This window comes from Saccopteryx leptura, chromosome 2 (genome assembly GCF_036850995.1).
Source record: "Saccopteryx leptura isolate mSacLep1 chromosome 2, mSacLep1_pri_phased_curated, whole genome shotgun sequence".
NCBI classification, from domain to species: Eukaryota; Metazoa; Chordata; class Mammalia; order Chiroptera; family Emballonuridae; genus Saccopteryx; species Saccopteryx leptura.
Genome location: NC_089504.1, coordinates 223,859,344 through 223,874,751, shown reverse-complemented (window position 1 = coordinate 223,874,751; position 15,408 = coordinate 223,859,344). Strand labels below are relative to the sequence as shown.

Below are 15,408 nucleotides of genomic sequence, written 5' to 3'. Positions count from 1 at the left end.
TGGCTCCTAATCCGTGCGTCTCGGTCCCGTCATCTTGTCTGGCTAATGAACACGACGGGGTGGCCACGCTCTCCCAGGACGGTCAGTAATGGGCCCCGCAGAGCGCGTCTCCGCCTCCTTCCTGCTGGCACAGCCCAGCACCGAAGCACATTAAAGTAATAAAATTAGGCAGCAAAGCGTCCTCGTCACTCCCACCCTGTTCCCGTAACCCCTTCATTTGCAACAGACAAGACAGAAAAAAAATGTTTTTTTAGAGCAATTTAAGATGAGGCAACACAGGATATGTAAATGTGGTGTTATTGGCTGCTGTGGCAGCTGGTTGATGCTTCTAGAATGTGTAACAGCCCCGATCCACCAGCTGTGCTGGGTTGTCACAAGGGAGAACATGTACAACCATAGCTTCCATCACTGTCTTCCAGCTGTGGGTGCTGTGGCCATGTGGACCACTGTCTCTCCCTCCGGCCACAGGCTCGGTCCCTATTGCAGGTCTGGGAAGGAGCCTATTAAGAAGTCTTAAGTTTTTAGTGAGTCAGGTGACAAGGGCAGTTTTTATTTTTTTATTTTTATTTTTTATTCAATGAGAGGATGGGAGGCAGACTTCTGCATGTGCCAAGACCGGGATCCACCGGGCAAGCCCAGTAGGGGGTGATGCTCTGCTTATCTGGGGCATTGCTCTGTTGTTCAGCAACCAAGTTCTTCTTCAGGACTGAGTCAAGGCCATTGAGCCATCCTCAGCGCCATTCCCATGGAGCCATGGCTGCAGGAGGGGAAGAGAGAGAGAGTGAGAGAGAAAGAAGGGGAGTGGGAGGGGTGAAAAAGCAGATGGGCACTTCTCCTGTGTGTCCTGACTAAAAATCAAACGCCGGACATCCACATGCCAAGTAGAAGAAGCTCTACCATTGAGAAAACCTGCCAGGGCCACAGTTTTTATTTTTATTTTTATTTTTTAGTGAGAGAGACAGAGACAGACAGAAAGATAGACAGAAAGGAGAGAGATGAGAAGCATCAGTTATCATTTTCAGCACCTTAGTTGTTCATTGATTGCTTTCTCATATGTGCCTTGACTGGGGGGTTCCAGCTGAGCCAGTGACCCCTTGCTCAAGCCAGCGACCTTTGGGCTCAAACCAGTGACCATGAGGTCATGTCTATAATTCCAAGCACAAGCCAGTGACCCCTTGTTCATGAGGTCATGTCTATGATCCCATGCACAAGCCAGCAACCCCTTGCTCAAGCTAGTGAACCCATACTCAAGCAGGTGACCTTGGGGTTTTGAACCTGGGTCCACCAAGTCTCAGGATGATGCTCTGTCCACTGAGCCACAGTTTTTATTTTTTAAAGACTGTATTGCTCCTACCCTCTTCATTTGTCCTAAAGACGTAGCTGCTGGGATTCAGGAGATAGTATGAAGGACAGTTTTGAGGAAGAACACCAGCTTGAGTTTGAGACTGTTAAATGAGACAGAAAGGCAGAGAGGCCTGTGCTGTGCAATTACCCTCTGGCCGCCTTGGAGAGAGCAGCCTGCTGCCAGGAGGCCCGTCCTGTACTCTCCTGTCCTGCCCTGGACTTAGAGCCCCATGCCTGGATTTAGACACCCAGGCAGGGCTCTCGGGGGTCTGCCACAGTTAGGATGTTTTATACCAGGGTCCCTGAGGTTCTGAGATGAAAGGGAAGGAGAAAGAAAACCAGATTCCCACTCTGCAGGGTTTATCTTAGACTTTCCCGTGCTCAGTGTAACTCCTAGAAAAAAAATAAGAGGTTTGAAAGCTGCGGAACAAGTCAGGGCTGGCCAAAGTATGTGGCTCTGTGTCCCTGTCTTTTCCCCTTCCCCTCCTTTCTTGGCACAACCCTGCCCCAACCTGCAGTATGTGAGAAAGTGGCCTGGCTTAAGAGGAATCCCAAGCCCCAAGCTGCTGGGGCTCTTATAGACTCAGCTCTGCACTGTTTCTCGCTGTATGGTAAGCAGGAGACGGGCAACCTTCAGAATTGGCCTCAGGTGACGGAGCAGGGTGGGGAATGGCCTCAGGTGGTGGAGCTTGGTGGGGAATGGCCTCAGGTGACCCAGCGGGCACTCTTTCAGGGCCTATCTGCAGGACTACTTGGATGCTTGGGTCCTGACTGTCCACCTCCCCACCCCTCAGGTTTCCAGCAGCTCACAGACTCCAGCGGGGAATTCTCAGCCCCTCCCCTGTACCAGGTAGACTGGCCAATAAACGTGGGAGGGAGGAAAAGAGAGCAGGAGGGGTTTGAAGAAAGCACCCAGTGGTTAGGGGACTCTAAATTCAGTTATCTAAGTGTATTGGTGCCTCTTTCTGTGAATAAAGTCCACCCATTGTGTTCATTAAACCACCATGGGGGGGGGGGCTTGTTAAGAATTCAGAATCCTGGGCCCCATACCAGACCTACTGGATCCCACTGTCTATATTCTTTTAAATTAATATTTTTTCCTTTATTTTTTTGTATTGAAGTAAAACATTCACCCAAGTACCCAAACATTAAGATCAAGATAATGGGACATGTCTGTCACCAGAAGGGGCTCCCCACCCCCTGTCCTTCCCAGACACAAGCAGCTTCCTGGGCACCTGTTCTGACTTCCACCACAGAGAAGTTTGCCTGTGTTTGACTTCACCTACACTGAGTCATACTGGATTCTTTTGCGTCAGGCTTCTTTCAGCAATTCTGTATGTGAGATCCCACCACATGGTTGCTTGTGGAATAGCTAATTCTTTTCCATTGTGGGGCAGTGTCCTACCCTATAAACATCCTACAACTTCTTTATTCCTTCTATTCTTGATTGTATCTGGGTTGTTTCCAGGTCTCAGCTATTCCACTGAAGTTACTAAGACGGTTCTGATGTATCCTTTGTGCCCACCTACACTCATTTCTGTAGCAGTAGAGTTGCTGTGTCCTTGGGTAGATGTGTATTCCGCTTTCGGTGGATAACTGCAGACAGTTTTCTGAAATAGTTTGCCTATTTTCACTCTTACTACCAATGCATGAAGATCCAGTTGCTCCGCTTTCTTGTCCACACATGGTATTGTCAGACATTTTCATTGTAGCTACTCTGGAAGATGTGTTGTGGGATATCTTTGCGGTTTTAATTTGCATTACATGGTTAGCTAATAATTTGCATTTCACCTTTTGTGAAGGGGCTGATCAACTCTTTCTAAAATTGAGTGGTGGGTCCTTTATACTCTTTACTTGCAGAGACAGCTTGTAATTAACAACCTCCCTGATGACTTTAGAACATGGATGCCAGAGAACCACATCCCCAAAGTCCTCCTTAAGTTGTCCAATTTATTTTTGAGGCACTTTTTATTTCAATTTTCCAAACAGTAGCTCACTGTTTGCCTTGTGTCCTTCTGTTATTCAGATTCTAAATAACCGTGCTTTTTTTTTTGACAGAGAGAGAGAGAGAGAGAGAGAAAGAGACAGATAGGGACAGACAGGAAGGGAGAGAGATGAAAAGCATCAATTCTTCATTGCAGCTCCTTAGTTGTTCATTGATTGCTTTCTCATATGTGCCTTGACTCGGGGGCTACAGCAGAGCGAGTGACCCCTTGCTCTAGCCAGCAACCTTGGGTCAAGCCAGTGACCTTTGGGCTTAAGCCAGTGACCATGGGGTCATGTCTACGATCCCATGCTCAAACCAGCGACCCCATGTTCAAGCTGGTGAGCCTGTGCTCAAGCTGGATGAGCCCACGCTTAAGCTGGCGACCTTGGGGTTTCGAACCTGGGTCCTCCTTGTCCCAGTCTGATGCTCCGTCCATTGTGCCACCGCCTGGTCAGGCTTTCTCAACTTTCTTTTAATGCTGTGAGGCATAAATGGATTAAACATGGCTGCTTGTGTCACTGAAGCCTGGAGATGTGAGGAGCATGTCCAAGCTGCCCCGTTGCCTTTCTGACATCATTTTATTGGCACCACAGCCTTGTCAGAGATGTGTGGTATGAGAAAGATGGAGGAGAGAGAGACAAGTTTCACGTGTTCAGTATGTTCCGTGCCCGTGTTTGGGGATGTGGGTATGGATATGACCTGTTTGGGTCATCAGAGAGGAATCATTTCATAGTCTTCCTCTGCCCTTGACGCCACCTGTGTAATAATCTACTTTCTAAGTACAATCACTGCCTGTCTTTCTGCTACCCTATGAATCAGAGGAGGGATACAAGTGCCCAAGGATCTCACAAACAGCTTCCTGGGCACCTGTTCTGACAGAACTCATACAACCCAACTCCCTTATTTCATAGCCACACACAGCCCCAGACTATGAGGGATGGCGTGGCAGTGGGGGGCACGTCTGTGATCTGTTTTTAAGCATGATTGTCCCAGAGAGAGGTATGTTGCTTCTGGAGAAGACCTAGCACTAGAGGATGGGCAGGCATGTCTTTCTTCATTGCCTTGGGTAAGAAAGGGAGTTCTGTCTTACTGCTCTTTCCCTCTGCAGACTGCTACTCAAAGGCCAGGTGCGGCAGGAAGTGGTGTGGTGGGTGGGGGAAGGGAGAGAGAAGATGCTCAGTTCAAGGGGTATGTGTTCTCTCCCCACTTCCCCCACCCCCACCTGGCACAGAGGCTGAGGGAAGTGGTCTCAGAAGGATATTTACAGTCTAAATATTTACATTATAAATAAAAATTTATAATGATGTTGGGTGCATACATGGTGGGACCTGGCGTTGACAGTTCTGAGACTGGCTCTGATAAAGTTTTCTTTCTCCACTTGTAGGCTGGTTATGATGGGGAAAGTATTGGGAATTGCCCGTTTTCTCAGCGTCTCTTTATGATTCTCTGGCTAAAGGGCGTTATATTTAATGTGACCACAGTGGACCTCAAAAGGTAAGATTAGGTTTCCGCATTATTGAATAACTACTTAATTACACACATGCACACATGCTCGCGCACACGCACATACACAAAGACGTGTGGCATTACCACGGGCTTGTCCACTCTCGGTCAGGACCCTGCATTGACGCTGAGTGTGGGCTAAGCAGTAATTAAAGGGTCGGACCAGACGTAATCAGGAAGGAGTAGGAGTCCGGGGTGCCAGAAGAAACCTGCTCTCCCAGTTACTGGTCAGCTGTGAACTTGTCACAAGCCTGTCTGAGCACCACTCCCAGTGATAATCTTGGAAGTTCTCTTTCACCTCCGTGTCCAGGAAGGGGCCACACTGTCCCTGTTAGTAAGACATTCTGCAAGGCACAGCCTCCTTTGAAATTCTCAGAGTTGTTTCTCTTAAAGCGGGAGGACATGACTAAGCCTTGGACATGAAAGTAAATAAAAGCTACTGTTCTCCCTGCCCCCCGCCCCCTGCCAGGAAACCCGCAGACCTGCAGAACCTGGCCCCTGGAACGAACCCTCCTTTTATGACTTTTGATGGTGAAGTCAAGACCGATGTGAATAAGATCGAGGAGTTCTTAGAGGAGAGATTAGCTCCTCCAAGGTAGGCCCTATAGAACCAGCCTCACAACCTGGTTGTCACTTTCCTCGCATCGCAGACAATTCTAAAGCTCTTGGCTTTGCGTGTCTGGTTTTCTGTGGCCCTGGGAGTCACTTCCTAACTGTACCTGTGGTGTGCCACGGAAAACCCAGGGTGAGATTAGAAACCTTGAGTGAAGGTGGCCCAGGTTTCTCTGCTCTGAACCTGCAGTTTGGCAAGTAAGCTTTGATGGCAGGAAGTGGGTGGGGGTGGGAGGTTGGTTGATGCCATGTGGGCTGGCCACATCTTAGGTACTCAGCTGGAAGGGAAGGGGTGTATGTTGGCAGGCAACATCCTAGCGTACTGGACCTGGGATGGAACCTTCTAGTCCATCACCTTCATTTTAGTAGGAGGGAGCTAAGACCAGTGAGGCCAGGTGAGCCCTGTGCTGAGCATGAGAACAATCAGTCTAAACCTTTCTCCCTAGACTGTGTGGCTCCAAACCTTGTTGATAAAAGGATTAGGAAAATGTTCAAGGGGAAGTTTTCATGTTAATAGCCACTTAGAGAAAAGACATTTCCTCCCCCCATTGTGTTATCCTAACACAAATATTGCTTCTCTGTGACTTTCCACTTTTGAATTTTTCAAGGTACCCTAAGCTGGGGACCCAATACCCTGAGTCTAACTCTGCAGGAAATGACGTGTTTGCCAAATTCTCAGCATTTATAAAAAACACCAAAAAGGATGCAAACGAGAGTGAGTGCTCACTATTTGCCTGGTTTAGTTTCTTAGGAAATCCTAGGAATTCTGCCTCATTTCACAAGGAGGGGGGAGGGAAGTAAGGAGAAAGTACCTCCACCTTTGCATTTGCATGTGGGTTTCAAGACATCAAGTGCTTCTTCTAGACTCTAGGCAGGTGTCCCCAAACTGCGGCCAGTGGGCCGCATGCGGCCCCCTGAGGCCATTTATTCGGCCCCCGCCGCACTTCCAGAAGGCTTCTTTCATTGGTGGTCAGTGAGAGGAGCACTGTATGTGGCGGCCCTCCAATGGTCTGAGGGACAGTGAACCCTGTGTAAAAAGTTTGGTGACCCCTGCTCTAGAGGTTGGAAGCCCAGAAAACGACATTGTTTAGGGTGAGATAATCATCCCCAGGTGTTCCCAATAGCACGGTGGGAATCAGAAGTGATGCTGCCCCTGGGGCCTGCTTCATGCTAGGATTTGCCTAAAAATTTTTGAAGAAATAACTGAGTTCTAGAAGTGTCAGTGTTGTGTAGATAGCAGAATTATTTTCCAGGGAGGAGGAGTATGGCCATGCCAACCTTCTTCCTTCATCTCTGGAGAAAGGTAGGACTCAATCCCATGGCTTTCCTGAGTGATTTTTGGCCTTTGTGTTCTAGTTTATGAGAAGAACCTGCTGAAGGCCCTTAAGAAGCTGGATAATTATCTAACCAGCCCTCTGCCTGACGAAGTTGATGCTGACAGTGCAGAGGAAGTCGCTGCCTCTGGGAGAAAGTTCCTGGATGGGGACGAGCTCACACTCGCTGACTGTAACCTCTTGCCCAAGCTCCACATTATTAAGGTTCGTTGCTCCTCCTGCCACATGAACAGGGCTTTGTTTTATGTTGTTTTGACTTGTTTTGGCCAGACAGCAAAACAACCTGAAATGTGAACAGTCTAGCCTACTTCTGTGTGAGGCGGCCAAACCCTGGGTTTCGGAAATGTGGACACTCTCAGGTGTCCTTGGGGCGGGCCAAGGAGCGCCTGGGAACCTGGCCCCAGCCGTGTCCTCACCGCTTCCCTCTCCAGGTTGCCCCCACAGCCTAAAGAAAAGTGACGGAAAAGCCACCTGAGGGAATACATTGATCGTCCCTGGCATTTAATGCTCAAGGCTTGGACATGATGAGCAGAATCAACATGTGTTAAAATGTTAAAATGTGTGGCCAATTGTGGAGGATTGTCAGGGCAGACAAAGCTCTCCCTGGGGGGGTGGGGGGGGAGATGGAGGCATATCCTCTCTGCCCCTACAGCTGTGCACAGCAACAACTCTTTGGCTGGGCCTCTGCCTGATCTGGCATCCTTTATTTCATTCCCAGACATGAAATAAAAGTCATGGGTCATATATTGTTAGGGTTGAAAGATTCCCTAGAACAGTGTTCTTCAACATAAGAATTGTTTGGGGAGCTTTTCAGAAATGTAAATCCCTTGATCCAGCCCCTGACTGACTAAATCAGAGCTTCTAGGAGCGATCCTAAGAATCTGAGGCAGATGATGCCCTCACTGGACTCCTTAGCTACGGCCGTCTCTCAGTGGGACTCCAACCTTTCTGTCCCCTACAGGTGTTCATTGTTATGGGGGGGGGGGTCCTTGGGTTACAACAGTCTTGACATATGACTTTTTGAGTTTATGTTGCTCACTTTCATAAAAGCTTAAAAAATTGAGATGTGAGTGATTTGACTTAAGCTGTTAGTGTCGTACTTACGGACTACAGGAGAGAACTAGTTTGGTTGTGCATGGCGGAAGAATACACAGTAACGCGACCTGTGAGTGAGGGAGTTGGTGTGCCGCAGTACACTTACCTATGCCATTTTTGACTGTTAAAAGTGTGAGTGTTCCATTTGTGTTAGGCTAGGGTGTATTTCAGCTTACACCAAAATTTAGATTACGTCACTGTGTCACTGTCATAGGAACAAAACTGTGTCGTAACCCGAAGACCCCCTGTATTGTCATTCTAACCAGTGCTATCTCTTCTGCCCTCAGTAACCTTAAATGCCTCCAGAAGAAGCCCAAGTCTTGCTCTGGGGCATCTTTATGATTCAAACCCCACCAGGTCCAGAGCTGAGTCCATGGTACATATGGGGAGGGGAGATGGGAGAAGAGACGCAGGGAAATACAGGCCAAGGACCCTGTGTTCTATCTGGGACACATGTGATTGGCATTTAGCAATTTACAAATCAGGTTCACACAGCCTTGCCTCTGAGGCTCCTCAGGCCCCCTCCCCACTGGTTACTCCATGCAACCTCTGCCTTCCCTTCCTGCGTTTTTTCTTCCTCTCACTCCTCCCATTCCTCGCCCTGTTCTTTTCTCCCTTCCCTCTTCCCCGTTGTGCTCCAGGTACTGATTTGAAATTCTAGCCTGAGAGACATTGCTGGTTCTGCAAGTGAATGTTCTGGAAAGGACATTATAAATAGTTTTATAATATTATAACAACACTATAAATAACATTGCCAGTGCCCTGACATTGACAATTTAATGAAAGCATATTAACCCTTGAAATCTGCTACCTTGGTAATTGTTGAAATTGGAAATTTGGGAGCCACATTCCAGTAAGATACTTACATAGTTGTGTTTTGGGGGTAGTTCCTTTAGTGTATGCATTCTTTTTTTTTTTCAACTTCTGAATGATTTTTAATCTTAAAAATAATATTTATTTTTTGTATTTTTCTGAATTGAGAAGCAGGGAGGCAGAGAGACAGACTCTGCATGTACCCAACTGGGGTCCACCTGGCATGCCCACCAAGGGGTGATGCTCCGCCCATCTGGGGCATTGCTCTGTTGCATCCAGAGCCATTCTAGCACCTGGGGCAGAGGCTGTAGAGCCATCCTCAGCGCCCGGGCCAACTTTGCTCCAATGGAGCCTTGGCTGCAGGAGGGGAAGAGAGAGATAAAGAGAAAGGAGAGGGGGAAGGGTGGAAAAGCAGATGGGTGCTTTTCCTGTGTTCCCTGACTGGGAATTGAACCCAGGACTTCCACATGCCAGGCTGACGCTCTACCCCTGAGCCAATCGGCCAGGGCCAAAATATTTATTTTTAAATATATTCACATGATTCAAAATTCAAGAAACATAGGAAAAAGGTATAAATAAAAAAGTCTCTCTCCCTCCTCTCCCCTTCGACCACCAAGTTCCTCTTCCCAGAGTAACAATAAGTGTTTATATTCTAATCACTGCTATGACCCATGTCCTATCACAGGAATATATGGGGGTTGGGAGGGCACAAGGAACGCCCCAGCCATGCAACACCAATCGCCACTTGTTCAGGACCCATAAAAAAGGAGTGTGTTACACTTCAGTATAAATAATTAGAGTAAAATAAAGCAGTTCATGGCTCCCATAATAAGACCCAACAGCAAAGTCTTCAAAGCCACTTTAGCACTCAAAATACCAAACATCTTAATAGTCAGTCTCCCAGCATGGAGCATTTCTGAAAGGAAATGAGTATCAGTCTGAAGGAATTTATGGTAAAAGCTGAGAAAGTAAAGGAATTTATAATTTATTCTCCCTCCTGAAACCCAGTGAAAACAATAAGAACTGAGCGTGAGCTCCATCTTTCATAAAACTAGAAAGGGACAGATGGCCAACTGAAGACTGGGCATGTCATTCGGGGTGAGGAGCCCCAGGGACACACATGCTTGTCTGCCTCCTCGGCGGGGTTCAGGTGGTGCTAACAATGAGACATACCGCCCTGAGATGCTAGCCTACCTTCTCTGCTTGAGGACAGGGCAGGGAGTGGGCCACGAGAGAGGCAGGGGACATCCCTGCAGAGGCCACCAGTGAGCGGAGACCTCTGGGGATGCAGAGGTGAAGGCGGAGCCTCACAGTGGTACCATCTTTGCATTCGGTCACTGTCCCCTCACCCCGAGGGGAGGGGAACTGGGAGGGGAGGTGGAGAGAAGTGAAGTGGCATTCTGCTTTGTGGCTGCTGAGAGGAGAAGAGAAACAAGCTGTAAAACAGTCAAGAGAGACTGTAAATGACCCAAGCTTCATTTGTAGCCATGTCTAATCTGTGAGCCTCAGGGTGGAGGATGCCCTAACCCAAACCCAACACTGACTCTAACCCTGATGTGTCCCTAGGGCAGAGTGTAGAGCCGTGTTTGGTGAGACTGTTTGAGGGTAAATATTCCAGTTGGTCAACCAACTGCTCCTTTCTCTCCCTTGGTCCTCCAAACTATTTTTAAACAAATGGTCGGTGCCATAGATCTTCCTTGTGAAAGGATGATTAATCACCAGAAAGAGTTCAGGCAGGACCTCTCTGTGCATGGTGACGATCAGAAAGGGGAGGGGCAAAGGGCACAGGGAAAGGAAACCAGAGGGGAAGGCAGACAGAAACACGTGTCTGAGGGAGAGTTGCTCCTGGAAACTGAAGAACACTCCAGATATTACTACCTCAAAGAACTGAAAGAGTGCATGGTTCTTTTGAGAAAAAACCCAAAGACAAGATGCAAGATGCATATATATATATGACTTCACAAAAAAGATGAAAATCCAGCTGGCAGAGCTCAAGAAGAAAACTTAAAGACAAAATAACTTCAAGAGGAAAAGCTGAATTAGAAGTAAGAAGTAGAAAAAGATATTGCAGAAATGGAGTCAAGCATTGGGAGGAGGGGCCCGAGAAAAATCACCTCAAATCCCATGGGAAAGAACCAGGAGACAAGAGAGAGCCCAGATGCATACAATCAGGCACAAGAGAGCAGGGGAAGAAAAAGAAAAAAAGATAGGAAAGCTCAAAGGGAAAATCATCTGAATGAAAGGGTGTCCTGAACCTTCAGTTAAGTAGTATACCATGATGAGAAAAATACAGCCCTACAAAATCAACACACTATGACGTATTTTATGAATTATGGAACTTTGAGGATAAGGAAGAACCCTTTTGGCATTCAGACAGTAATAACAACAGCGGCATGAGGATGAGGATGACGATGACAACAATAATAACGTAAATAAAGAGTAAAGCCACCTGCACAGGGAAGAAATGCTGACTGGCCTCCTAGGTTTCCATGACCACATTGAGACCCAGAAAGAAGTCATTTAATAGGTGCAGAAAATTAAGGGGAAGGATGTGTGGTGTAAGGATTTTATATCCAAGTAATTTTTTTCTTTTACCTAGACTTTTGATCTCAATGAAATAAGTACTCCTGAGCCAATTAAAAAAAATAAAATTACAGTATGAGACAGTGATAAAATCATAAACAAAATAATAGCCTAAACACAGAGAAGATATGTGATATGAGAGGGCTGATGAAAAACAGAAAACCGATTTAGAGCTAACACTGGAAGGACGGCTGAATGATGGTGGGAAGTATAGTTCCAGAACAGAATCAGAATATAGGAAGTGAACTTGGCTGGGGTTACACACCAGCTTGGAAGGGGAATGAGGGAGAAGATGTAGAAAGACGTGTAGTTGTACTAATTTTCTCATTTGTCATAAGCAGGAGTAAAGAGATATCATCTAAAGTTGATAAGCCAAGAAATAGAAAATTCCTGTTATTTAAGGCTATATTGGAAACAACTGGAAAAGTTACAACAGACCAGAAAGAAGGGAAAAATGCACACAAACACACAAATAGACACAGAGAGATGAAAAACAAAGTGTTAAGCTCAGAAAATATAATGCAGAATCAAGTTCACATCTGCAAGAGTCATCCATATCACAATTTTACTCAGAAATGTAAAAAATGAAGATGGCCAAGATAAAGCTGGCATCTTTTATCGTTAAGAAAGCCAGTTCTTAACGTTCACATCAGTAAGGTTGCATTCAAGTGAAAGATGTTCAAGTTGGAGGCGTTCGCAAGATTATCTGGTCCTGTTTTGTGGTCACACTGCATCAATGGCTACTGGCCTCCCACACTGGAGAAATGAGTCCCAAAGGTCTTCTAGTTGAAGTCCTATTTCACTTCATTCAGACATCCCAGACCCAATGCAATAAAGCAAAATGGGTTTTTGTAGCCCTGGGTTCCTGGTACAGGGTGAATTGTGTCTCTTCCAGCCCCCAAAGGTCACACGTTGAAGTCCTAACACCTAGGACCTGAGAGTGTGCCCTTATTAGGAAGCAGGGTCTTTGCAGATGTCACTAGTTAATATCACGTTGAGGTTATATTAGAGGAGGGTGGGCTGCAATCCAATATGATTATAAAAAGAGGAAGCTTAGGTCCAGAGACACAAAAACAGTGAAAACACTATGTGAAGAGTGGAGTTATGCTATCACAAGAGAGACCAGAGACAGAGTCCCCCCTAGATCCTCCAGAGAGAGCACAGTGCCTCCACCCCAACACCTTGATCTTGAACTTCTGCCATCAGGACAATGAGGGAACCAATTCTGTTGTTTTAGCCGCCCAGTTTGTGGTACCTTGTTAAGGCAACCCTAGAACACTAATAACAGCCCCCCAACAGTGTACACCCTCCTTTCTAACTAACTCCCCAACGGCACCCCTTCCATGACTAAAGGAAACATGTCACACTGTTGTGTTGCCAGTGAGATTTACTGTCTACGTTCCTGTCCTTACTGTTTCCACGACGGGAGGATTTGTGTCTGTTCTGTTCACGAACCTGCCCTCTACACACAGCGGACTACAGTGAAGCGACCCTCTCGGGCCAACAGAGGGAAGTCTGCAGGCCCCACATGCATGGGCATGTGGAATTTCAGGAGTAGAGCTGGGACTTTGCCGTGATCTGAGCACAACCGAAATAGAAGATGCAGCCTGCACCTTCAGTCTCCGAGGAACACGGCAGCACCACACAGGAGAGAAAACCCGCCGGAAACAGCAGGGGAACTTCACTGGACACCTAGCATAGTCTGGCCCTGGGTCCCAAAACCTGTCTGTGAGAAATGGGTGGGCAGCAAAGCCACTGTTTTGAGGCTGGTAACTTTATAACCTTTCCCATACCCAGTCTGTCTCACACAAAGTCAAAGTGCAACTCAGGGTAACCTGAGGTCTATCACCTGACATTAGGACTCAACATAGAGGATATATTACACACCTCAGAACAGTGGGCTAGCTCATTGGATTGCCTAAGATGGTTAGTTTCCCCTTCTCTGATGGTTTCCTCTTCGTTTTCAGATTGTAGCCAAGAAGTACAGAGATTTTGAATTTCCTTCTGAAATGACTGGCATTTGGAGATACTTGAACAATGCCTATGCGAGGGACGAGTTCACGAACACGTGCCCGGCTGACCAAGAGATTGAACACGCCTACTCAGCCGTCGCAAAGAGAATGAAGTGAGGCTGAGTGTTTCTGTCTTGTGCCTCAACGGTGTGAACCCAGTGTCGCAGGCTGAGCCACTCAACACCAAATGACACGAGGCCTTGTAAACTGTCACTGTCACTTGTATATCTGAACCATGACACCAGCATTGATTGTTGTACACCCCGATGGTCCGATAGTCCGCTGGTCCGTTTGACTTTACTTGATGTCTTTGGCATTCACTGACATTGTAATCGCAATATTTAGGGCCTATGTTTTGCAGTTGAAGTTTCAAAGCAAATTAGGTTTGAGTTTAAGTCCTCCTTCAATTAAAAAAAAATTCTCTGTCTTTGATAGTTCTCATAATCATGTGTAGCCTGGTTTTCTCCTTTAAAATAGTAATTTTTTTTTCAGGATGAAACTGCTGTTTTTGTAATTACAAAGCAATATGTGCCTCTTCTGACATCTAAGAGTATTAAGATAGGAAAAACACACCACTTGAAATTTCATGACACGTAGCTAATGACTGATAACTTATTGGTGAACGTTTTCCAGACCTTTGGTCTCTCTCTCTCTCTCTTTCTCTCTCTCTCTCATGATATATGTGGTATTGCATTACTTAATTTTGAAGGACTGGTGAGGGGACTCCTTGGCCTTGATGGCCATCCCCAGAGGACTCACAAACATCTGGCACTGCAGAGCTGCAGAGGATGCTTGTGGTCAGCTTTCACAGGGGTGCAGACTCATGGAGTCCACAGACCGGCAGAGACCAGCGGGGACCAGCAGGAACCAGAGGCAGTGGACACTGTGGATGGTCCCCACTCTGCCTTGTTGTTGCCTTGGTGATGCCATAGCCACTGGTTCCAGAGGAGGCAGCAGATGAGTGCCTGCCTGTGTCTTTCATTTCAGCTTTCTCTTGAGTGTTTTCTCTTGCCCACCCCCACTACCCTCCATGGAGGCCCTGCCCTCAGGAGGACTCTCAACCTCAACTGCAAGTTGGAGAATCTCCCTGCCCTGGGTTGAGAGGCTAATCAAGCCCCCCCCCGACTCCTTCTCATGGCCGCAGTCTCTGAGACCCAACACTGCACTTTGGCGATGATGCTGTGCGGGGCTCACCTGGTTCTGGCTGCCTCTCTGCTCTTTGTCATGTCATTTTGAGGTCAGGAAGGGAAAATCCAGAAAGATGAAATTCACGGAGATAACTCTTGGGCAGTCCTGGTAAATGGTCAAGTGGGGGAGGAAGTGGGAACTATTGACTCTTTCTGGTGTATCTGTGGCTTCCTTTCCACCATGTCTGCTGCCAGCTTCTCATCGGCAGTGGCTGTGTTTGTGGGCTGGGGGCTGGGCTCCAGCTCGAGGCATGGAAGGCCAGGTGGGAGGCTCTGCAGACACACACCAACACCTCACAGGGCTTGAGTGTCTCTTACTCCATTGTGTTCCTACGACATTTGCACACATTGCCCAGAAAACACCTTTCTTGAGTTGGCTAAAATGCTCATTAAGTAGACATTGGCCATATTGGCGATTCATCTGGAAGAGGGTAAAATGCATTAACGCAACTGCTGCGGGATTTGGTGAGAGACATCTAGTCTGAGAAAGTCCTAGTGTTGACCATGTGTCACCGTCATCCACCTTCCACATCTGTTCAGGAGCCAGGTTCTTTAGGCTAGCTTTATAATGTTACATGTAAACTTGGGAAGTGACTACTGCTTGTTGACTCATACTAACTTGACATTTTTAGATGCTACAATGATCTACATAAACTCTATGTGCCTTAAAAATTAAACAAATTATAAAAATGTTCACGTGCAACCAATATTTATTTTTATTTTGTTTTTGTTTTTTCTTTACTTTGCATTCTCCACTTAAGATTTAAAGAAATAAATGGAATGGAAATGGGCTTTCTTTAAGATGGCGAGAGGAACTTTGAACCAGAGATTGGTGGTATTTAAATTGTGAACCACAAAAGCATTTAAACAGAGCCTTAAAGAGGTTTGAAAAGACACATGTGACCTGTCCTTGTCCAGGTGGCTACAATAAAGGCCCT

The 15,408-nt window shown here is 46.8% G+C and overlaps 1 protein-coding gene across 1 annotated transcript in view; it reads left to right on the top strand.

Moving 5' to 3' along the window:
* The window catches only part of CLIC6 (chloride intracellular channel 6), a 45,638-nt gene extending 30,474 nt beyond the window's left edge, over positions 1-15,164 (top strand). Inside the window, exons 2-6 of the mRNA XM_066370264.1 lie at positions 4,716-4,825; positions 5,304-5,429; positions 6,055-6,161; positions 6,803-6,984; positions 13,239-15,164. Coding sequence (XP_066226361.1) covers positions 4,716-4,825; positions 5,304-5,429; positions 6,055-6,161; positions 6,803-6,984; positions 13,239-13,400 — 687 coding nt within the window. The 3' untranslated portion in view covers positions 13,401-15,164. The remainder of the gene's footprint in view (positions 1-4,715; positions 4,826-5,303; positions 5,430-6,054; positions 6,162-6,802; positions 6,985-13,238) is intronic.
* Positions 15,165-15,408: the final 244 nt, after the last annotated feature.